Source organism: Ctenopharyngodon idella, chromosome 12 (assembly GCF_019924925.1).
Source record: "Ctenopharyngodon idella isolate HZGC_01 chromosome 12, HZGC01, whole genome shotgun sequence".
Taxonomy (NCBI): domain Eukaryota; kingdom Metazoa; phylum Chordata; class Actinopteri; order Cypriniformes; family Xenocyprididae; genus Ctenopharyngodon; species Ctenopharyngodon idella.
In genome coordinates, this window is record NC_067231.1 from 29832200 (window position 1) to 29848480 (window position 16281).

Consider the following 16281-nt stretch of genomic DNA (forward strand, 5'->3'; position numbering starts at 1 on the left):
AATATTTTTATATATTTTACATGTATTTTTATATATGTATTTTATTATAATATTATATTTGCTATTTATTATTTTATATTACATTTTTTAGCAGCATACAAAGGAGTTATCACAATGTCAAAACATTTTTCATACAACAAAAATGCATTGTGATTGCTGGCTGAGAAGTTCAATTGAACTTTCGCTTGGTTTATTAAAACAAAAATTGTATATTATGTAGGAATTTGAACCAGGCCTCTTTGCACATTAAACAGAAGCTGTTGCCTGTACTGTAGTTCCAGAACGCTCAAAAAACTAGGTGCATGACGCCCCGAGTTTCATCAATTTCACATTTTCATTTTAAAAACATTGCCTGCAGTTTTTGTACTGAACATACCCATCCATAATGAGTGACATAAACAGAGTTCAGAAAGATCATATTATGGAGAAGCCTGGGCTGCTCTGCTGAAAGACAAGAGAGAAACCAACGACTGTGGTTGAGCTTTTAAGCCTCATTCACAATGTGTACTAAACAACATGTTGAGATCCTTTACACTGATAACTGTTAATTGCCTTTCCAAAATGAGTTTGCATTAGGAAACAGTTGATTTGGTTGCTCTCCCGTCTGGGCTGTAACATGGAAAACCGCATGGGAGGTTAGTGTTGCCATGGTTTCTTGAACCTGTTTCATTTAAGTCTGGTTTAGCATTAATTCTGCCTATCATAAAAAAGCTATTTTCAGAACATTTACTGCTGTCAACACCAGCTGCGCCTGAGCTAGCTTTAACTGCCGATGACGTGCATCGCTTTCAATGGGTTTGAAAGGGAGCTGACGGCATTCTGGAGATGCAAAGGGGCTAGGTTTAGGACGGCACACCACAGACTGAAGACACAAGAAGCAGGAGCGACAGCCAGGACAGACATACAAACGCTGACACACAAAACCAATGATGGATTGTAGGGTTGTGGCAAATGTTGCTTTCATTTGGCCAGAGGAAGAGGAAACTATTTTTTTTCTATAGTGAAGGCATGACCTTATAGGCTTGCCACTGGATCTTAGAGGCCTATATGCGCTTTGGGCCAAATCAGATGTGTCTCGACGAGACAGTGAAAGGGCTACAGGGATCTGAAGAGTGGAAATATTTACAAAAGCTGTCTTCCCTTTATATATATTAGTGTTGTGTCGCACACATACAGACATGCACGCACATATACGCACACACCGTGAGCAAAGCGAGACAGAGATGGAGGGTTTTGCCCGACCTGGATAGTGGTTTGCGAGCGGTATAAATAGCTTTGTGGAGAGTTTTGCATTGCTGAAATTGTCCTCTGCTCATTAATCATTCAAGCAGGTATGCCAGCGCTTTCGGACAAAAACTTTGTATTCCAGGTAAGCGCGAGATACACAGCCACCTTTTTTGTTTTAATTTGAAGAGTGCTGAGAGATTTAGACAGGATTGTGTGGCAGTATCCACACACAACAGCTTAGCAGAATCACAATCCAATCCTTCCACCAAAAGGGATTTATAGGGGTCGGGAATGTATATGATGGTGAATCCAGAACGGATTTCAGCTCTGTTAGCGTGTGGCTGTGGGTAAGGCTCATTCAAATGGTGATCCAATGAAGGGCTCACGCACAGAATAAAATGTTCACAAAAAAAAAAAAAAAAAAAAAGATTAAAATGGTTCCAGCCTCTGTCTGGCACAAGATCAGGGCTCTCAAATGGCAAAAGCCAAGCGCTTTTCAATAGCACGCCACTATTAGCGGTATTAACAATCAACAGGCAGAGCCACATGCCCAGTCATCCAATCAGATTGTGAAAATCTGTCCAAAAGGTGACTCAGATCACAGCACTAAGTGAACAAAAACAGGGATGCACCATGTATTAAATTAAAATAACAAATAGAAAAATGTAAAAGTAAAAATTATAAAATGCATATAAAACAATTAATATAAATAAATACATTTTATTTTTAAATAGAAATGTTTAAAAAAAATTAAATTTTAAATAAAAAACTACTGTTCAATACAGACAAGCCGAATATTCTTCTCTCTTCTGCTCACCAAGGCTTCATTTATTTAATCCAAAATACAGCAAAAACAGTAACATTATGAAATAGTTTTACAATTTAAAATAATTGTTTTCTATTTGAATATATTTTAAAATGCAATTTATTCCTGTGATGCAAAGCTGAATTTTCAGCATCATTACTCCAGTCTTCAGTGTCATATGATCCTTCAGAAATCATTATAATATGCTGATTTGCTGCTCAAGAAACATTCAATATTATTATCAATGTTGAAAACAGTTGTGTACAAAATTTTTTCAGGATTATTTGATGAATTATTTTAAATTGTAAAAATATTTCACAATAATACTGTTTTTGCTGTATTTGGATCAAATAAATGAAGCCTTGGTGAGCAGAATAGACTTCTTTTAAAAGCATTAAATAATCTTACCATCCAAAAACTTTTGACCGGTAGTGTAGATGTAATCTAAATATAAAAATAAGCATGGACAATTTCACCAAAAAGATCAATACGAAATTCTCTAATATTAACTGATAGAGTACCTATATATAGTGCATCCCTAGAGGAAGGATTGGATGATGACAAATAATATGCCACACACATAAGCGAGAAGAACAAGCACACAGAGAGACAAACAGAAGCAAACACACACAGGGTGCTGCAGGAAGGGAAGGCAGTGTATTTGTGTCGTGTTGCAAGAATATGAATGTTTTGGGAGCTGCTTTCTTACAAAATGGACCTAGAAAGTGCATATATTGGGTAAGTGACGATTACCCGAGCAGATAGCGTAGGAGTTGGGCGTAGCAAGCAGAGGCAGGTTAGAATTACTTACACACAGCATGGTGGGAGAGCGCCAGGGCTGTAGCTGTGTCCCCAGCTTGCTCCAGGCGCAGCGACTGCTCTAAGAGAGAGTCAGCCTCCGCCAGGCAGTGCTCAAAACTGCCCCCCTTCCCTGCAATTAACACACCAAGGCCAGGCCTCTGAGAACACGCTCATACACGCACAAACACTGCTCACAGGAGCCCCCGTGTGTTCCCGGGAACACGCCACTCACAAATTTTGCACAGCTTATAGGGGATGGAGACGTCAACTGACACACAAGCGCACACAGTCTAATGACTGCCACCAGCAAAACTCATAAACACAATTAGACAAGTACACACACCATGCACATTGACTAGGGAAAATGCTGATTTAAGATTAAAAATATAGATTTTAATTGATTAAAAAGAATGCTGTAGAGTGTACTGGTGCATTTTTATGATGCTATGGCTCTCATCTATACCATTCATTACAGTGATATTTCAATTATTTTATCATTTAAAGATCCTAAGACATTTAGATGTAGAGTTAGAAGAGAGTAAAAGGTAAACTTTTACTTCTAAAATATCCCTGCTGAGGAAAAAGTTTGAACCGGCCTAAAGTGGTTTGCTGATCTTAGCTGGTTTAAACTGGTCTAGCTGGCCTCCCAGCATGGCTAATCTGGTGTTAAACTGGTTTAGCTGGTCGGTCAGCCTGATCAGGTAAAAAGTGGGCAAAACCCTCTAGAACCATCAAAACAGACCAGCCAAAACAGCTTAGCCAGCCATGAAAATGATAAATTAAAAAAATCTCTAATTTCAACCGATAATTAATATGGTACCCATGTATTGTGCATCCCTAGAAACCAGTCTAAAGTCATTTGCTGCTCTTAGAACAATAAAATAAAAAATCAACATAAAAAAAATCTCTAATATCAACCGATAATCAATATTGTGCATCCCTAGAAACCAGCCAAAAGTGGTTTGCTAATCTTAGCTGGTTTATACTTGTTTGCTGGTCTCCCAGTATATGGCCAAGTTGGTGTCAAATTGGTCTAGCTGGTCTCCCTGCATGGCAAATCTGGTGTTAATTTGGTTTAGCTGTTCAGTCAGGTGAAAAGTAGCCAACCTCCCAGATCCATCAAAACTGACCAGCCTTAACAGCTTGTTCAGCATTGAAAATATCAATTAAAAATCTTTAAGATCAACGGATGACCAATATGGTACCAATATATTGTGCATCCCTAAAAAACCAGCTAAACACATCATTCTAACCAGCTTAGCCAAGCTGGGAGACCAGTTAACCACTTCAGGCTGGTTTAAGCTGTCTTTTGCACAAGGGATTGCTCATAATGCAAAGCTGTGGCTCTATCAGCTCTCTCTTTAAACACAAATTCTACCTCTTTTCATTTGGTTTCTGACTGTTTGACCTTGTGTGGCATTTACCCTGGTGCTGAAGTTCGTCCAGGTCCATGAACTTGCTAGGTCTGGGGTTGAAGCCCTGTGCTGCTTCTCTCTCCTTCTCCTTCTTCCTCTGGAGCTCTTGCTGCCTGGCCCTGCGAGCAACTTCCTCCTGCAATTCATCCAGCTCGCTGCGCCCCTCTCCTACACACATACGCAAACACATAAATAAGTAACAGTAATATTCATGTCCAAGTTGACATGAACACCTTGTAGCAATAGTGGGTTAATGCACATAGGCAAAGACTGGCGGTGACTCACCCAAACTCAGTGGAGGGCTACTCCAGGTGGGTGATTTGAGGTCTTGAAGGATGGCACTGCTGCTTTTGGACTTGGGCACTGTGCGCCAGGAGGGCCCAGAAGTTACTGGTCTCTTACTGCTGCTGTCCCTGAGGTGGAGGAGAGCAGATGTCATGACACTTAAACATCATGAGAGTCAGTCTAAGTGTCTATGTAGTATATCTGTTTGTGTTTGTGAAGGCCTGTACTACAAGGCTTATGGTTATTTTTAGACTTATTCGATATTGTGTTGGCAATACACAATTAACCAACAGTGTGAATATTGAAATAATACCATCACATAATTCTAAGTGCATATAAAATTGTTTTTCAGGATTCTTTGATGAATAGAAATGTAAAAGAACAGCATTTATTTGAAAAAAATATTTGTATTCAATATATATATTTTTATTGATTTATTGCTAGTTAGTTTGGGCGAGTTGCTGTGTTACCTGTGAGCACTGGTGCTCTGGTTGTCGCTGAGGGGCATGTCCATGCTGATGGGGCTGTTGCTGTTCCTCTCACTACTTTCGTAGCCACTCTCCATCCTCTGGATCAGCCGAGGCTGCTGTTCTACGCCTCTTAAAGGTGGTGGGATCGGTAGATGCTCCACTGCTGTCTCTGACACACCCCCTGAGCCATCGCCCATGCCCCCTGTCTCTGCTGCTGGAATGTTTGACCCCTCCGCAGCAGCTCCTGAGACCAGCTCGCTGTGCACTGGTGACATCGGGTCTTCCGGCAGCGGGGAGGGCCCGAGCGTGGCGTAGCCAGCCGGCCGATGCCTTTCCCGGCTGAAGATGCTGTCAATGTTCAAGGCCTCTCTCCTGGGTCTCCAAGTGGGCCGATAGCGCCCTCCACTGGAGCTGGACTTGGACTCACTGCTGGTGCTCTCGTCTTCCCAGTCCCTGGACCGCGCACCAGCCTCCGAGCCACCCACCCCTGAACTAGAGGACGATGAGAGGGGTCTGCTGTGGATCATATTCACAGTCTCTTTATAATCCTGCAGATGGCCAGTAGAAGAGGTTCTTGGCGTACAAAGGGGAGTGGCCTGGTCTTTAAGAACCTCCCCTAAAAAAAACAGACTTTTACAATTCTAACTTAATCAAAGTTACAAATATTACATATTTGACAAGGCATGTGCCTTCTCAGTTGGATTTAGCATGACAATTTGCTGGTGGCATTTATATTAGAGAGCATGTTTGTGTTAATGTACCTGCAGTGTCCATGCTGTTCTGGGAACCGCTGCTGTCCTGATTACACACCACAGTTCCCTGAGAGTCAGAAGAGAAATGGGAGGCCATGGACTCATGGTGTGATCGAGAGTGCTTGTAGCTGCAGCTGTCTGTGGAAGAGTCTGTGCGTGTGTCACTTGAAATTGAGGGCTCCCTCCCTGATGACAATAACAACAACAGCAGAGAGGGCATTTAGAAAAAGAGAAAGTTAGCTTCAGCTATCTAACTGCAACTGCTCAAAAGGTCAGATCTTAAAGGGATAGTTCGCCCAAAAATGAAAATTTTGTCATCATTTACTTATCCTCATGTCATTCCAAACCTTTCACAAAAGAAGAAAATTCAATGTATGATTATACTTTTCAATGCAAATGACAGCAAATACAGACTGAAGCTTTCAGACTTCAAAGACTGTGGTCCATATGATTTGTGCACTATATTCCAAGTCTTCTAAAACAATGGTTCTCAACCAGGGGGCCGGGGCCCACTAGGGGGCCTCAGCAAACATTCAAGGGGGCCTTAAATTGTTTTAAAATAAGACAAAACAAGGAATAAAATATGGTAAAACAAGTAAAAATTAAGATTTAATTCACCCCCTAAACAACAGTTTTTCTTTTTGAACAACTGTCTTAAAACACCTGTAAATATGAAAAAGCCTAATTTAAAAAAGTGTGATTTCTAGACCCCAAAAAGTCATAACACAGAAATTGTGTTATTAAAAAAATACTGAAAGTAAAAAAAACTGTTTTAAAAATCCTCATTCTTAATCCTTAGGCTATACAGTAAATAATGAAAAAAATTAAAAGTCATGGTCTATAAATATTGTTGTGGACAATGGGAGGCTTTGGAGTCAAGTCATATCATACCTTTGTGTGAGTGACAGAACAAAATTTAAGTTGTTATTCACTGAAAACCTTCCCCTCCATTGAGCTGTTAACTCAAGAAACATTGTAACTGAATCACTGAGTCAGTGATTTGTGAAACAAAGTTGTGAACCCATTAACCAGATCAGGCCAATACATGAAAGAATCATTCAGATCAGTTTTTGTGAACCAGGTCAAATGATTCAGTAAAAAGATCTGATTCAAAATAAATATTCATTCAGGCATCACTACATCTCTCATGAATGTTCCAACGACAGCTAAAACAGCTGTCAAGATTTTTAGTAAATAAAGTAAAAAAAAAAAAAAAATAAATAAATAAATGTTCTGTTTATAAAGCTATTATATGGTTTCAGAAGAATTAAAAAATAGAACATGAGTCATATGGACCACTTTTATGATGCTTTTAACTCCTTTATAAGCTTTAGTAGCTATTCATTGCAATTGCATGAAAAAGTGACCACATTCTTCAAAATGTGCACCGTTTTTTTTAGTCATATGGGTTTGGAATGACTGAATTTTAAATTTTTGAGTGTATATTGCTTTGTCTGATTCTGAGAATTAGAGATCATAAGTATTGTTTCTTTTGTTTAACCCACTACCTCTCCGTCCCACCTCTCACTTCCTTTTAGTCTCACCGGAGTCTTCGCTGTCATAGCCAGCCTTGCTGCTGTGATGCAGGTCTAACTGCGCTGCCAGCATGTCCTGCGATGACACGGGCGTCCCTCGTGGGTCAGCATACAGCAGCAGGAGTGGCTGGTAGTGGCCTTTTATACATCTCGACACCACATCCTTCCATTTGGGTCCAATCTGTGACAGTTTAGCACATCCAGAGTTAACCACAGACTTCATTCACAATTAGAAACACTAGAATCAGCTGCTCGAGATAGATGTGTCATTACCTCCTTCACATGTGCGTCATCGAAATACATCCACTTGCGTATCTTGGTCTGGAAGAAGAAGGTAGAGTAATGCTTGCCGTAGTAGCAAACCATGCCCACAAGGTAGAGCTCTGATTGCTTGGCCCGCTCATCCGTCACACGGTAGAACAGCTGGAGGGCAGGCACATAAAGAGAGACCAATCAGATTTAGAGTTTGCCATAATGGTAGCAAGGAGTTAAATCATTCTAAATATTGACTCGTCAGCATTGGCAGAGCGTGTTTTGAATCATAAGACAATAAAATTAACAGTTAAATTAATATATTACATACAGTATATACAAAATGCAACCTTATAAAAATAAACAGTCGTATCAAAATGTACATTTATTGAGTCAATAACATTTTGGTAAATGAAGTGTTCTTATTCATAATAGGAATAACAATTTATTAAATGTAATAATATCTATATAATAACAACATTAATTATTATATTATACATGTATAATATATATATATATATAATAATAATAAAAAGATTATGATGATGATGATGGCTTTTAATATTATATTTAAAAATATATATCATTAATGTGTACATATAATCTACATGTATAATATTATTATTATATAACTTCAAAATGACTGATTATTTTTAAAGAAGTTTTGAAAGTCTCTTATGCTCACCAAGGCTGCATTTATTTGCTCTAAAGTGTAATATTTTGAAATATGATTATACTTGTTTTATATTTTAATATATTTTAAAATGTAATTTATTCCTGTGATGGAAAAGCTGAATTTTAGGCAGCCATTACTCACCACATATGCATTAATCCATTTATTCTTTATTCACTTAAATTCAAATTCTGCATCCTGTGTGCTACATTAATAAATATGACACAGATTCAATTCAGAATGGCACACAACCCTGGTGTGAAGTACGTGAGAAGGCTGTTACACTAGTGTGGCTGTGGAGATATTGAATGTGACAAAGAGTACACTGTGTTTCCTCCTTTTGTCCTAGACTGTGCATAAGAGAGGGGGAGCTGGAAGCTCAAGGTTACTGCGTTGAGGTGGTGACAAAAAGGAACAGCAATAGTGTGTTGTCCGTGCATGCTTGAGTCTTACATCACCCAACCGCAGGCACGTGCCCAGGCTGTGGATGACGTCTTCAGCCAAATCAGAGTGGTCTGAGTCCCACACCAGGCCGATGCTGATGATCTCCGGGCAGTTCATCAGAACCCGCCGAATCCGCAACATTTCGCCACAGTTACTCTGAAATGATGAGACAAAAAAGAGGGCATCTTGATTAGGGCTGATATTAAAGGATTTTTATGTGATATATATTGCAATATGAAAAAATACAGGAAGTTTCACCAAGATTATTTGAATAGCTCTATTTATAAAGAACTGCAGTATTAATTCTAAAATGATTGGGGTGATTTTGTTGGGGAGTGCATATGCATAAAAAAAGCCGAAAAATTACTTTTTACTATGAAGACTTTTAAGTGCGAAATCCTTTCAGAGTGGAACAATTTGAAAAATATTGGTGTTCATACTTGGGGTTAATCTTTACAATAACCACCAATCAAAAAAAGAGTTAAAAAAAAAAAAAAAAAATCTTTTTCTACTTGAATTTTCATAGGCCACATTCACACTGTTTTGACCAATTCCACATGACTATAAAACAATAATAATAATTATTATGCTTTTATGCTGATTATTATTAAATATATTTAAAAAACCTAAGAAAAATATTGTAATAATACTGCAAATCGAGTTACAATTTGAATTTACTGTAAAATTACAATACTAATATTTATGTCTTAATTTCTTCATTTTCAAATGCTATACCATCAAGCTTTTATTTTTATGGGTTGCTGTCAAATAAATAAATATGCTGCCGGTTTCAGAGTGAAGGTATTGTATGTTCATTTACATGCGTGCAGCTCAAAGCGTTTTAAAATTTATTTTTATTTCTTATGCATTCCATTTTTATTCTTATGTATTTGTTTCCTCTTTGTGTAAAGTACTTTGAATTACCATTGTGTATGAAATGTGCTATACAAATAAAATTTCCTTGCCTAGATGTGTGTAAATGCTTCACTCTAAAACCGGTAGCACATACATTTACTTAATTAAATCGCAGCCTGCCTGATCTGATAATCACTCTAGCCATATCGTGATATTGATTTTATTTCGATATATCATGCAGCCTTAATCTCGATCACATGTGCATGTGTGTGTGAGAGAGAAAAGGTGAAGGAGAGATGAAAGGAGCGCTTCAAACAGTGCAACATGGTCCAGCAGGGCCTTATGTTCAGCACCCAATGTTCCAGCTATGCTCTTTGAGTCACTGCCCTCCGCCGAGTGCTTTGGCAGCGGTATACGGAAACAGGCATGGAGAAAAGCTCTGGCTACGAGCACCACTGCCAGCCTGACCTCTTCCTTTAACGTACAAAAACCTAGCTGGGCACTGCCTTTGTGGAGCGGGCAGCGGGGCGGCACCAGGCTGGCACCAGACCTGGGCAGGAAGGGATTAGACAAAGAGCCCAGTTCTCAGAACCTCTCTCTCTCTTTCTCTCTCTGCCTCAGTCGGTCCATCACAGACAAACACACAAGCGAGGCAGCCAATGAACAGCCAGCAGCGGCAGCACTGCTGAGCTTTGGGACAGGCACACAGTGTCCCATTAGAGATCATTGTTAGCCTCAGCTCCACAGTCTGTCCTGCCAAGCGCTGGGAATCCAGACAAACACATGCTTTCAGGGCCAGACGACTAAGCTTCTAAAGAGCAGTGACGTTACAGACTACCGTGATCTCAGCTGCATTTCAATAAAGTCATTTCAGGGAATCAACAAACGGAAAATCATTGGAAATGAAGGCATGGATTTCAGCTCAAATTCATTTTGACTCATTTTGCTGATTTGGTACGGAGCAGACTCCAAAGCCGCTGACATGGGTTTCTCCGTAAGCATGCTGAATGATGCTGGAGTGTGTTTTGGATGATGAAATCAGCCGCCTCCTATGGCAGGGTGAGGGTGCAGTGTGTGGTAAGAGCTGATCAGCAGCTGGTGTGTAATAGGGCAGGACTGTGTGTGTGAGTGTTGGGGGTCTGTCTTCTGTTGAGAACATAAGAGTAGTGAGCAAAATACCCTCTCAGGCGAAAAACAGACGGTCTGTATGGTTCCATGTGAACAGCAGAGCATAAATGAGTGTGGGTGGCTTGAGAAACGATTGCACTCTAGGTGAAGATCAAGTTAATATGCAAAATCAAAATCTATGACATTATTGAAATAAAGTAGGCTTGACTTAATTTTAAGTCAAGGGAGGACTGGGAGTGACATTTAAAGACACCATTAAATCAAAATGAACAATTCTTTTTTTTTATGGAATATTGCAGTATTTATTATAAATGATTTGTTCGTGACATGATTTTTTTAATTAATTTTTTATTCATGTGCCCTCATAATCTTTAAAGTAAGAAAAAAAAAAAAAAACATTTTTTTCTCGTTCGAGAAGCAGTTTCATTCGGACATATGTCCAATAGGGAAGAAAAGACTATCCCAACTTCTGCTTTATGCTGACCTTAAAAAATAGAAAAAAGAAATACGCTATAAATTTTTTATATTTAAACATACAAAATGAAAATAAATATTTTTTTAAATTGACTAATTAATAGACATATGGTATTTAAATCATGTTTTAAAATGTAATCAAATAAAATAATAAATTAATAAATATTTTTTTAATTGATAAAATAAATTGACATTTAAACCAGTTTATTTAATTAATGAATGCAAATTTTAAATTGCATGTTGAGTGGAATGTGGGTGTGGGGATGTCTCTTAAAATTAAAAAAAAAAAAAAAAAAAAAGGTTGAAAACTTTAAAATTTTTGAAATTTTAAATTGGTTGACAAATGGATAAAGAAAAGTATTTTACAAAACAATAAAGAAAAGCAATTGGGAGAAAAAAAGAAAAACAAAGAAAAGCATTTTAAAATGTACACCTAAAAGTGATTTTATTTATTTACAATTTTATTACACTACAATTTAAAATATGAATTAAATAAACACTTTATAGTATGACTATTAATGGTTTATGTCCATTGTTTGTTTGTTTTAATACATTGATAATTTTCAAGTGTCATTCTTAGTCAGTGTTGCCAAGTCCGTGGATTTCCTGGGGAATTGGCCTACTTTTATATGGTTGCCGCAGGTAGTCCGCGGGTTAAAGCGACCCCCCTCAGGAACAAGATTTTTACCAGCATTTTTACCAGCATTTGGCTGGGGTTTGTTGTGCAGACCTGGCAACCCTTCTTTTAGTCCTCCATATGCTCTCCACAGTGTCTTTCTTCTCGCAAATTAAAATAAATTTTACTTAATTTAACTTAAACCAAACTTAAACCAAAAATAAAGCATTAAGAGGCCATGCATTTTCATTTGTTTCTGTTATGTTTTCTTGTGATGTTGACTTCATCTCCTCTGGTCAGCCACAACTCTAGACATCCCAGTTCCTTGAGTTACCAATACAACTGACCACGTTTCTCATGTTTCACTTTCTTAAGTGTTGAACACTGATTTGTAGATAGTCTATCACTGATTACTTAAATTCTTCAAATGAAATACCATGAAACTATCAGAAAAACAAATGGAAAATGCTGAGGTAGACTATAATTAGTAGGCAGACAGGTGTGTATACGTGTACTCACCGGACAGTTTCGCAGGTCACCCATGGTGCTGGCGTTGCGGAGAAGCTCTCCAAACATATCGGGTGTGGGCTTCTCCTTACATTCCAGCATTCGCACAGCTTGGTTACTGCAGCAGAGGGAATAAGAGACAGATGTGTCCTCAAGCACCAGTGTTAACACCACTGACGGGACATGCACACATAACTTTACATACATAATAAGAATAATAATATTTGGGGTTATTCATACACCATTATTTCTGCTGCTCAAAAACCTTACAAAGTCTACAGTACATAGATGTTATATATCGTCAGTAGACCACTTTTCCCTGGAAGACATCAGAAACTAATGTAGCAGCACTCGTTCGCTGTTCCATCTCCACATGGTCTCCATCAGGACAAGAGCCGCAGGCCTGCACAGAAATCGGCGTACTTTACTGGCTAATGTTTCCTTAAGCTAAGCGTGATAGCATCCATTTGACATGCAGCATATCTGCACACATGAACTGTCTGTCAGCATGTCCGCATGGAGGAAATGTGCCGAGACAGCCCCTTAAGGGCTAAATACAACCTATACGCAGACACTAATTTAGATCAGACAGAGAGGTCTACCCTTTCTCTTGCTGTCTTACTTTCAGCATTATTCAGTGTGCTTTACTTGGAAATGACGGTCATACTGAGAATTACATTATATATGTTCTTTTTCATGGTAAACTTACTCCTCTAGCCACTTTGACCTTGAATCACTCTTCACATTGTTTAGCATGCAGTGTTTATAATCTCAGATTACATATTCAACACATTAATAATGCTGTTAAGAGGGTGGATGGTATCATCTTTTTTCTTTTGTTGCATGTTCCCTGCATATTTATCCATCTATATAAGCTATCACAGGCATAAATCTTAAGAATATTATCATTCGCAGGGTGACACATGATGGTAATATGGACGATTTGCACAATTTATGGTGGATTTACGAACTGTGTGATGTTATAGAAAATACAGAAAATTATGTACATGATAACAAGCTTAATATGCATTTCATTTGGAGAAAGAATCCCAAACGTACCATGCCTAGGTAGATGCCTGGTTTATAGTGTAGAACTGTACATCAGTTCTTTCAGCCTTCCAGTACAGATAAACCTATTCAATCCATTTCATCAAAGAGAGAAATAAATAAATCCTACGAGTTCCATTGTTTTCAAAGATATGTGCAAGCCTGGTTTAACAGCTTTGTATCTGGATGAAAAACACTGAGTTAGGATTTTGAGCATATTGCGTAGTCTTTGTTTTCTGGTGTGTGTTTGTGTATGCATGTGGACGTGGCTTCCCACTGAGAGTGTGTGTATTCATATTAAAGCCGTCGTGTGAGAATTCAAGGCTGCACGGGGTACCTGCATCCAGAAGTGAGGGAACACAATGTACTATAATTTATTGCCGTACGGCCATGTGGCAAAGCACACGATTTACTGTGGAGTGAGAGTGTGTTTGTGTGAACACAAGAGAGGACAGAGACTGCTTGTTTATGCATGTGTGCAACACAAAGCCAGCAAACTGTGTGTGAAATGGTAAAGGTTGATGAGTATTTAGCCATTCAGAGTGCAAACTCTGCATGTGCATTCAGACCTGGGGCCATTTGCACCAGCTGTGTGAAAGTTACAACTTAGCCTAGTTTTGATGTAAAGGGGCACTAAGTTACAACTTGCGCACTACTAAATATTTTTGAGACTAAATATTTATGCAAGCCCACAACCAGGAATAACAGTTGGAATAAAACAGCAGACTGATCAAATTGCATCAATAAGCTGTTGTTATACCCAACAGACTTCAATCCTTTATACATATATGATAATGTTGACATTTACACTAGATTACATTTCAAGAGAGAGAACATTATGTGCATAATTATTTTGTTAGCGGCTTTTCAACACAAACCCCTCCTAAACAGCATGCCTCTGTGTGCACTGGCCCATGTTGTGCATGTCAAATAAAATGAGTCATATGTTTTTTGTATTAGTATTTATTGATCCCTTTTAATTACAAATACATTTTCTGAATGTTATTTACATATAAAATACCTGTTATTTTATTCATGATTAAGCAGTATCGTATTTAATGGAAACTTATCTTCACCACTTACCACCTACCAGCTACATTCTGCCTTAAGAACTGAATAAATTATAGCGTTAGTTACAAACCAGCTAGTATATAAGTGTGGAGTTTAAGCTCCAATTCAAGTAAAAACTTATGAATGGCTGGTGCAACCCTACCCTGGAGAATTGTTGCTTTCATATCTGATACAGAAATCAGTGAAGAATTTTTAAGATCTGTTTATTTTCCCCCAGCTTGTCATAAGCAGAGCATGTGTGCTCAATACTCCGCCCTATGCCAGTGCGCTCTTTCTGTTTGTAATGAATTTCTTGGATAAATGTCTCAATTACAGTATGCCTATAGATAACAGTTATGATATTTGTGGCTTTAAATCAATATTGTATAAAATGGTATAAATAAACGTGACGTGACTTGATAGTGCCGAATTGCAGAGCTTGTGTAAATATATCCACATCACTATGATCAGTTGCTTTCTTTACTGCTGTTTTCTCACTGCTGGCGTTTTTGTTATACCTTTATTTTGTTATTGAGAGGAACCTTTATCTACCTTTACACCTTTATCTAAATGGAGCTCTCGTCGGGATGTTCGTTATCACTGCAAAGTTAGGCTATTTCAAACTTATTTTTACCCCTAAGCAAAGAACGCAAAAGAACTTCGCTGTTAGTATATCACAAAATTAATCTGTGCTAACTCAGTTTCTACACAATTTCTTCTCCTTCTTTATTCTTAACTTTGATGTTTACTGTGCATTTATGTATAAGGTTCTCACTTCATTAAAACAATATCTGAACTCCATGACCTTAGACCTATTGCTTATTTCACATATTCTCGAAACAGCACATCACAAAGGGCATTCTGGGTTGAGTGAACGGCCCTGAGCGGACTAAGCGAGTGTGGCAGAATCTTCAGAAAGGCACTTTCCACTCCGGGAAATATATGCTCTGATCGCAACAGATCCTTGAGTGTCTTTCATGTGATTTTAATACCTAACATCGCATGATTCGTGTTGAGAAAAGTGCTTCCTGTATCATTGAAGACCCTGACCTACATGCTCAGTGATATTAGCTGCCTCCCAAATCAGAGGCGGCATCCTTCAAAGGCTGCATTTGAAGGCTGATTGCATCACAGCGGCGCAACGAAGGCTGTCCCAATTCGAAGGCTCTTTTAAATGCAGCCTCAAATGCACCCTTTGTTTCCTGGGCAATGAAGGATACAACAGATGGATCCTTCACGGCCTTCCTTACTCCAGAATTCATTGAGCTCCGGTGACAACAGGATTTTTTTTTCGAGAGAGAAATAGCCATTTTGTTGCCAAACCCTGTTTTGTTTTCAAAAAGTTGAATATAACTTTTAAAAAAACTCAAGTACAAATACTACTGCCGCTCGTCAATGGCAGCTGTCACAGTTGCTAGGCAACAAGATCAATCCTCCATAGGCTAGACCGTCCCATTTAACAACGCTCGGTCTGACCTTCGCGGACTTCGAAGGCGTGGCCTTTGAAGTCCTTCGAAGGATACAGCATCTGAATTGGGACACAGCTACTGTGCTGGGCAAAAGCAGCTTAGAAACTTAACAAGACACAAGACTCAAAATGAGACACTAAGCTCATTATAAATGTTTGCGTGTAAAAATTATTTTGTGTCCTATTTTATGTCTTAATAAATCAGGCCCTTAGTGGCTATTCCATCATTTGGCAATGCATAATAAAACAAGAAAGTGAAATTCTGAATCGTGTTGGAAACCTCAGATGGCCAAGATGCTGATAGTGATTCATTCTGATGTTCTATAGAGTGGGCTGGGGACAAGATTCCACTGGGAGTGATGGGTAATGTCCTATCTGTGTCCTCAGTGGTCCACTTTCTCATTGGAGAAATGGTCTTATCATGGTCTAAACATCAGATGGGTTGTGAATCTCTGAGAATGAAATACTGTATAGCAG

The 16281-nt window shown here is 38.5% G+C and overlaps 1 protein-coding gene across 5 annotated transcripts in view; it reads right to left on the bottom strand.

Annotated features, from left to right (window-relative positions):
- The window catches only part of LOC127523941 (inactive ubiquitin carboxyl-terminal hydrolase 54-like), a 36957-nt gene that overhangs the window by 1954 nt on the left and 18722 nt on the right, over window positions 1-16281 (bottom strand). Inside the window, exons 6-14 of one of the 5 annotated variants that reach the window (XM_051915158.1) lie at window positions 12252-12360; window positions 8669-8815; window positions 7564-7713; window positions 7300-7471; window positions 5765-5941; window positions 5004-5619; window positions 4534-4661; window positions 4258-4416; window positions 2844-2963 (exon numbers count right to left, since the gene is read on the bottom strand). In XM_051915158.1, coding sequence (XP_051771118.1) covers window positions 2844-2963; window positions 4258-4416; window positions 4534-4661; window positions 5004-5619; window positions 5765-5941; window positions 7300-7471; window positions 7564-7713; window positions 8669-8815; window positions 12252-12360 — 1778 coding nt within the window. Of the gene's footprint in view, window positions 1-2383; window positions 2964-4257; window positions 4417-4533; window positions 4662-5003; window positions 5620-5764; window positions 5942-7299; window positions 7472-7563; window positions 7714-8668; window positions 8816-12251; window positions 12364-16281 lie in introns of those variants that run through there. The other 4 variants (XM_051915157.1, XM_051915159.1, XM_051915161.1 and 1 more) reach the window with 4 other exon arrangements.